Source organism: Acanthisitta chloris, unplaced genomic scaffold (genome assembly GCF_000695815.1).
Source record: "Acanthisitta chloris isolate BGI_N310 unplaced genomic scaffold, ASM69581v1 scaffold18467, whole genome shotgun sequence".
Lineage (NCBI taxonomy): Eukaryota > Metazoa > Chordata > Aves > Passeriformes > Acanthisittidae > Acanthisitta > Acanthisitta chloris.
In genome coordinates this window covers 1,102-8,488 of record NW_008682218.1, presented here as the reverse complement: position 1 = coordinate 8,488, position 7,387 = coordinate 1,102, and the positions used below count along the sequence as shown (strand labels likewise).

Genomic DNA, 7,387 nt, shown 5'->3' with positions numbered 1-7,387 from the left:
TTCCCTAATGGTAGAAAGCCTATATGTTGCCTAAAGCAGCACTGCACACTTGAATGACTGAACCATTGGTGCATGGTGCCCAGCAAGAGGGAAGCATCGCTTCTGAAAAAGCAGGGGTGTAAAATTGTGAGGGCCTTCTTAATGCTGTGGGAAGTTATTCTGGTAATGACAGTAACAAAAAATTGTTGCATTTATTTGTCCATGTTATCCTTTGTTGTGCTTACCCACCAGTAACAGCACTGAAAGTTTAAATGGGAGCAGTTGTTCAGTGCTCTTTCGGTATGACAAAATTTTGTGGCAGCTTAAAGTTTCAGATTAAAATGAGTAGCTGATCAATCATTCACATTGTGTTTGCCTAACTACTGAGCAAAAGTGTTGCAAAGCTGTGGCTAAGATTGTATTTATTTGTGATTGCCACTGACATAAATATGGTATAATTTAGTTATTGCAGGTCACTAAATTTAGATCTGTCTATTCGTGAAAACCTCAACTTTGATCCAAAGCATTGTGTGTGTTTGTGTGTATGGGTGTGTATGACTATACAAGGGAAAAGAAACAACAATTCAAAATGTACATTTGAATTGTATAATAGAAGCAAGAGAGAAGTTGTGTGTCCTTCAGAGGTTTGCAAGGTGCACACAACACTTAAATACATATTACTTCTATCATAAACTTGCAGGTACGTGTAATACAAAAAGTACTATTCCAGTAAAAACATTTATTGGTAACATGCCTAGCAGTTCTTACTTGCCTTCAGGCAGTAGTAGCAAATCTACCTAGGAAGAAAGAGAATCAATACTGAGCCTGCTGTACAGTTTATACTAATTTTCATCTCCAGTCAAACATTTGAGATTTTAGAAGCAATTGTTTCAAATGAATTTCATAAAGAATTTTGAACCAACTTGGTTTTTTTTTCTAGGACAGGATTCCATGGCTTTGTGCATTGCATGATATTCTAAAGAGGTAAGAGCATATCTAGCTTTACAAAATTTTAGCTAAAACCAGAAAAAGTACTAAAATGTTTTTCCCCATTGCATTCCAAGGCAGAAATGTATGTAGTAGTGTAAAGACAGTCTGTGGGTAGTAAAGTCCTTCTAACTTGACTAATCTAAGATATCATAATAATGGTTGAGGGTGAGCTAATCTCTGCGTAATACAGAATCAGCAAATCAGGTTGGAAAAGACCTCTGAGATCATCAAGTCCAGCCTATGACCTAACACCACCATGTCAACTAAGTGCCATGACCTTAAAGACCTCCAGGGATGGTGACTCTACCACCTCCCTGGGCAGTCCATTCCGGTGTCTAATCACCCTTTCTGTGAAGAAATTCTTCCTAATGTCTAATGTAAACCTCCCTTGGTGCAGCTTGAGATTATGTCCTCTTGTCCTGTCTCTAGTTGCCTGGGAGAAGAGTCTGACCCCCACCTAGATATAACCTCCTTTCAGGTAGTTATAGACAGCGATAAGGTCACCCCAATCCTCTCTTCTCCAGGCTAAACAACTCCAGCTCCCTCAGACACTTTTCATATCACTTGTGTTCCAGACCCTTCATCAGCTCTGTTGCCCTTCTCTGGACTTGCTCCAGCACCTCAATGTCCTTCTTGAGGTGAGGGGCACAGAACTGGGCACAGTACACAAGGTGATGGACTCACCCGTGCTGGGTACAGGGAGAGGATCACTTCCCTAGTCCTGCTGGACACACAATTGTCGATACAGGCCAGGATGCCATTAACCTCCTTGGCCACTTGGGCACACTGCTAGCTGATGTTCAGAGCATGAACATATAGTGTGGGAATAGAAAATAATTTTACTTCAATTACAGAATGTATTTTCTTAGGCAGCCATTTTGTTCACTCTTCTTAGCGACAACTGATTCTGGATTTGCTTTTTGGTGGAACAGACACACTCACAGTTTCATGCTTTAAGAAACCAGTAAAAAATAACACATGCAAAGCATTCGTTGACCTGCATCCAATCTCTTCTTTAACCTAAAGTACACATATATGCAGTGGTGCCAATGATTACAGTTAAATCTGAGATAGTGAAAACAGATGTTGGAAATCTATCTGCATGTGTATTTAAGAACAGGGCTCAGTACTGTTCATCAGCCACTTATCTCTAGACAGATTAGTAAATGGATAAGACTTTGTATGGACATTCAGTTCCTGTTCTTGGCAATTAAGGAAATGATCCTGACATTCCTTGTGCTATTGAATTTAATTTAGGAAAGAATGTTGCCTAATAAACAAGGTCCCTAAGACTGAGATTTTACCAGGAGGCTGGCTAGCCTGACCTCACTTTCAAATTGCTTATTTACCTGGATTGGAAATTTATTTCAAAATCCTACCAAAATTACTCAAATACCACTGTCAAAATACCACTACTCCTAAGGCTGTCCTCTGTGAGGAGCCAGGGCTTGTCTCTCTTGTTCAGCAGAACTAACGAGCCATTTTATTATACAAAGTCAAGGGTTTTGCTTGTTTGGTTTTTGGGTTTTTTTTCATAGAGAAGACTCATCTAAACAAGATGCAGTTATGGCTTGTTCTGCCCTAAAGAAGATGTACAGGCGTGTATTGGGTAGTGGAGCATCTGCAATCGAAAGCAACCAGCCAGAGCTACCAGGAGAAAACCCAGCACTGAAGATCCTCTTTGTCCATTTGGATGGGCCTATGGACATCATTGCTGGCCGCCTGGGGAAGAGGAGAGGTCATTTTATGCCACCTGAACTTCTCAAGTCTCAGTTCAATACTCTGGAGCCTCCTAGTGCACCAGAAAACTTCATTACTGTCAGTCTAGAAAAATCTCTCTCTGAAATAGTGCTGGAGATTGAGAGTGCCATCCTTCATGGTGAGGCTCTGCAGGAGTAATTTTCTGAATGACACATATAGAAATGCCCTTAAGGATATCAAGGCGATGAATCTGGATTTTAATTATTAAGTTGATTATTAAATCAAACCAATTTATTTTTCATAGTACTGAAATGGATTGCAATATTAAGCGCTGGTTTACTACTCTTGGGCTTTTTTTATCATGGCTCTGTAAAAGACATATAAGATAAAACTTTCAAAAGCTGTCAACTTTTTAAACCCTTCACTGTATGAAGTTAACACTCCCATTTTAGTAAGAGCCTGCTTTGAAAATCCTGGCAAGGGTAACACAGATTAATTAATTTTCTTAATTTTGGTGTTTAGTCTGTCAGACATGGAGATGGGACATCTGCTATTATGAGATTAAATAGTTTGTTAGAAACTCTGTTTTTCTAGGAGAGTCAGTTGAACTTCATGCATGATGAAGTTCCATCCCTGACACTACCACTCTCACTGCCAGATTTTCCACAAGTTGCAGCTTCTCTTTTTGTCCTTGCTGACCTCACCAGAGCACTGATGACTTCATGAGAACTTTTGTGAACTCTTACTGCATACATTGAACACCAGGCTGACAAATGTGAGAAAAAAATGATAGTGGCGGTCAGGCAAGATACAAAATATAACTGTATGGAAAGCTTTAGAAATAAAGTATAAGTGGCATCATACTGGCTCTGAACTTGAGTCTTTCATGTACAAAGTGTACACATTGGAGTGTGAGTCAATCAGTGATTTAAAGTACTGAATGCAAGATCAATAGACATTTCCTTCTCCTAGAAAATTTACTCTTTCACAGTTGAACCTCCTCCTTCACTTCCCTTTTCTGGTGTGCTTTAGTCTTCCACCTCAGCCCATGCCCATCCACTGCTTTAAAGCTTTAGATCAAACTATTTCTAGTACGCATTTTCCACATCTTTTCCTGTGATCAGAAAATTCCTAATATCCAATCAGTTACCTAGCTCACATAATTTAAGGTTAAAATCCTTTTTTACTGCTGAAGTGTTTCTTAAAAAGTACTTTATATCATGTTACAGAAGGTGCCTTTTTAGCTTAATGAAATATTCAGTTTCTGTAAGAAAGATTTGAGTCTTGTCTGAATGGAGTTATCCTCATGTGCTGTTGCACGTGGATTACTTTTAGAGTGGCATGCAATATTTTTATTCCTAGGATGATGGATGAACTCCTCTAGAAGCAAACCTCATGTTCCAAAGCATCTTTAGTGCAATTCTTACCTGGGTAACTAGTTGAAAAACGTTTGTCTTCGTTCTCATTATATATGAGAATTATAAGAGCTTTGTGGTGTACTAGAGAGACTATTGTGCTTAGATCAGTACAATATATGGGCATTAGCTGACTGAAAGTGGCTGGTTTTAGATACAGAGTTGGGATCACAGGTATTAACATACCCATCCAAAGGTGTGTTAATTAAGAGGTCTTCTCCTGTATGTTTGTGACCTGAAGGGACAATACCAGGCAGCTACCAGTTTCAGTCTGCTGCTGTACACTACATCTTGCTCTCAATTCAGAGCCTGTTTGTTCTGAGAGCCAGGGTGCAAACTCAAGACTGAGAAGCAAAGTTAAGTGCAAGCGACAGACATGTCTGTCTCCTTCTTAAGGCCCTTAAATTTCAGAGACCCCTTCAGACCAAGTGACTTGTCAGAACTGTACAAGTTTAGTCGCTATGAAAATCACAGAAACGGCACCCTCTTGTGGTACCTCTGTTTTTAATGATTTCTTTCTTCATCTTTTCCTATACACCATTTTACAAACAAAGAGCTTTCATTAAATACAGATTTATGCTCACTTTTTTCAGCCACAATAAAACCAGATTAGGACACTGTACAGTGATGGGAAAGCAGCTGCATCCTGTCACAGACAGATACAATCAGACCTTTAAATAATTTTTTTTACACAGGACAGCATTTTCAAATGTGAGTTCTGAGAAGGCCAGACTCTAATTTTCAGATCTACTTGATCAGCATTTATAGAGTGCTCAGAAGGTGGTTGTCACCAACAGAAAATTGTATTCAACAGTTAAAAATCATTCCCTTTTAGGGAAGTTCATGTAAGAACCTTGGATTTTTGAAGTCTTCTAAATAAACTAGCATGTTTGTACTTACAGGCAGTTCATGCTTCTTCAAATTAGGTCAGGGTATTTCTCACTCTGCATCTATGCCAGAAATATTTCCTTCTCTTAACCTTTTAATATATTTGCATTTTGCTTTTACTTAAAGACGCTGCATAGAAGGTTGTTGTCAATTTCATCAGTTAAGTAGTCTGTTACGTGCTACTCTGAAAGACAACAGAGCAGTACTTTGTTCACTTATATCCTGTGCATCACAAATTAAGATTAAGATGTGAATTACCCAAATACAAACCACGTGAAACCGCTGTCTGATTTTAATGAGGTCGTGCATGTGTACAGTGGAAGAAAAAGAGAGCGGAACAACCCCTGCCCAAACACAATCCTACTATATTCCACTTAATTAAATTTGGGTTTGTTTGGTTTTTTGTTGTGGGGTTTGTTTGGGATTTTTGTTCATTTATTGCTTTTTTTTCTTAAAGAACTTGATGATATATTAGGGATATTGTATTTGGGGTTATTTGGACAGGTTATTAATATTTAGCACAGCTTATCTGGATGCAAGTGTTCTGTCCATATTTTGAAATATATTTAGCAAATGCAGCAAAAAATTGAGGAGGAAATACCTGAGTTAGAAACTGCTTTTTCTGTCTCTGCTATGAGCACAAGTTATCAATGGAAGGCACATGCACTATACATCCTCAAGAATTTGTGCTAAGCACAGTTTGTAACATGCTGTATAAATACTGTACCTACTATAGCATAAACGTTTCCATACTAAAATGACGAAATAAAAATGAAATTCTGGCTATCCCAATGGCAGTATGCATTCATACATTAAACACAGGAGGACAGAGTCATTAAACTGCACAGGTTATCTATACAGGCACAGAAACAGACCCAGCGAGCTCAGCTCTAAATTGAGACGGCTATTAATTTTTTTCATTAATAATATTTATTATGCAGGAAGTGAACCAAGAAGAGAATTTGGCAGACCACATCCTTTACAAAACTAGCCATCTTGCTGTCACATTCCCAACAGTGTTTCATTTGAATTTACCTATTTTAAGTCTTTTAAAAGGCATCTGCCAGTTCACACTACCATGACTTTTAGATTTTTCTTTTTGCAGCAGTTACTTTCTCTAGTAGTTTGATGATCAGGCCAGGCAATTTTGCAGACAATCCTGTCAGATCACTTGGCCCAATACAGGGGAAAAGAGGAAACTAGGAAAATAAAATGACAGCCTCCAGACACACGTGCCCTTCTGGTCCAAAATGCAAGCAGCAGATTTCAATGCAGGTTATCAAAGTGCTCAGAGTTATTAAGATTGCTTCTGAAAAAGGAGGTAGATAACTCTGAAGAGAGAATTTTAAAGAGGGACAGGAAAAGGGGCAATGGGAGCAGTGGAGGGAGAAGGAATTGGGAGGGGGCACAAACACAAAAAATATGCTATTAAACCAACAAGTGTAGGGTTGTGTGTAATAAAATCTACCCTATCTGTAAATCTTCTTCTGCTTACTGTCTTTTCGAACAAAACCAAAATTTCTGCTATGCAAAAGATGACTCCGTTTTACCACTACTTACTGGAAACTTGGTAACCGTTAACCAGTTGACAATAGTAACTGATAAATATTGATTCTACTTCAAGAAGGAAACAGCTGAAGGCTCAGCATGGGATATAGGTGCAACTTCATCTCATGCTGAATGCAATAAAATTTGCTTCAAATGTGGCATCTCTTAGTTCAGAACATGCAACTGGAATACTTACATAGGTGTATTGAATGTTGTCTCAAGAAACTGTTCATGCTAGTTAGATTAATTCATTTAGTCTTTCTCTCTTTTCCATCTTTATTCTCTCCTCTGTTTTATCCTGGCAAGTGCAGCAATTCATATTCTCCCACTTACTCAATACCTCACGTTTATTCTGAGAGTTGGGAGTTTGTTAAAATTTGTTGTAAAAGTTGAGAGCTTATTTGCCAACACTTCAACTAAATAGTAGGCTAGTTGCTGGAGTACTAGGTACCTCATTGAGAAAAGTTTTAGGTACCTCATTGAGAAAAAACTAGAGAAAACATGGCTCCTTTCAAGAATCACACAAAGACCTGATTACCCAGGACACGGAGAAGGCTGAGGTACTCAAAGACTTTACTATTCTCAGTCTTCACCAGCAAGTATTCCAGCCACATCACCCAAGTTGCAGAAGGTGAAATCAGGGATTGGGAGAATGAAGAACCACCCCATGCAGGAGAAGATCAGGTTCAAGACCATTTAAGGAACCTGAAGGTACACAAGTCTGTGAGACCTGATAGAACTGGCTGAGGAAGTGGCTAAGCTACCATCCATCATATATGAGAAGTTGTGGCAGTGTGGTGAAATTCCCATACACTGGAAAAGGAGAAACATAACATGCATTTATTTTTGAAAAGGGAAATCAGGAA

General features: G+C 38.7%; 1 protein-coding gene across 1 annotated transcript in view; it reads left to right on the top strand.

Annotated features, from left to right (window-relative positions):
* Positions 1-2,963, top strand: part of IDNK (idnK, gluconokinase homolog (E. coli)) — a 5,152-nt gene extending 2,189 nt beyond the window's left edge. Inside the window, exons 2-3 of the mRNA XM_009078443.1 lie at positions 920-963; positions 2,508-2,963. Coding sequence (XP_009076691.1) covers positions 920-963; positions 2,508-2,868 — 405 coding nt within the window. The 3' untranslated portion in view covers positions 2,869-2,963. The remainder of the gene's footprint in view (positions 1-919; positions 964-2,507) is intronic.
* Positions 2,964-7,387: the final 4,424 nt, after the last annotated feature.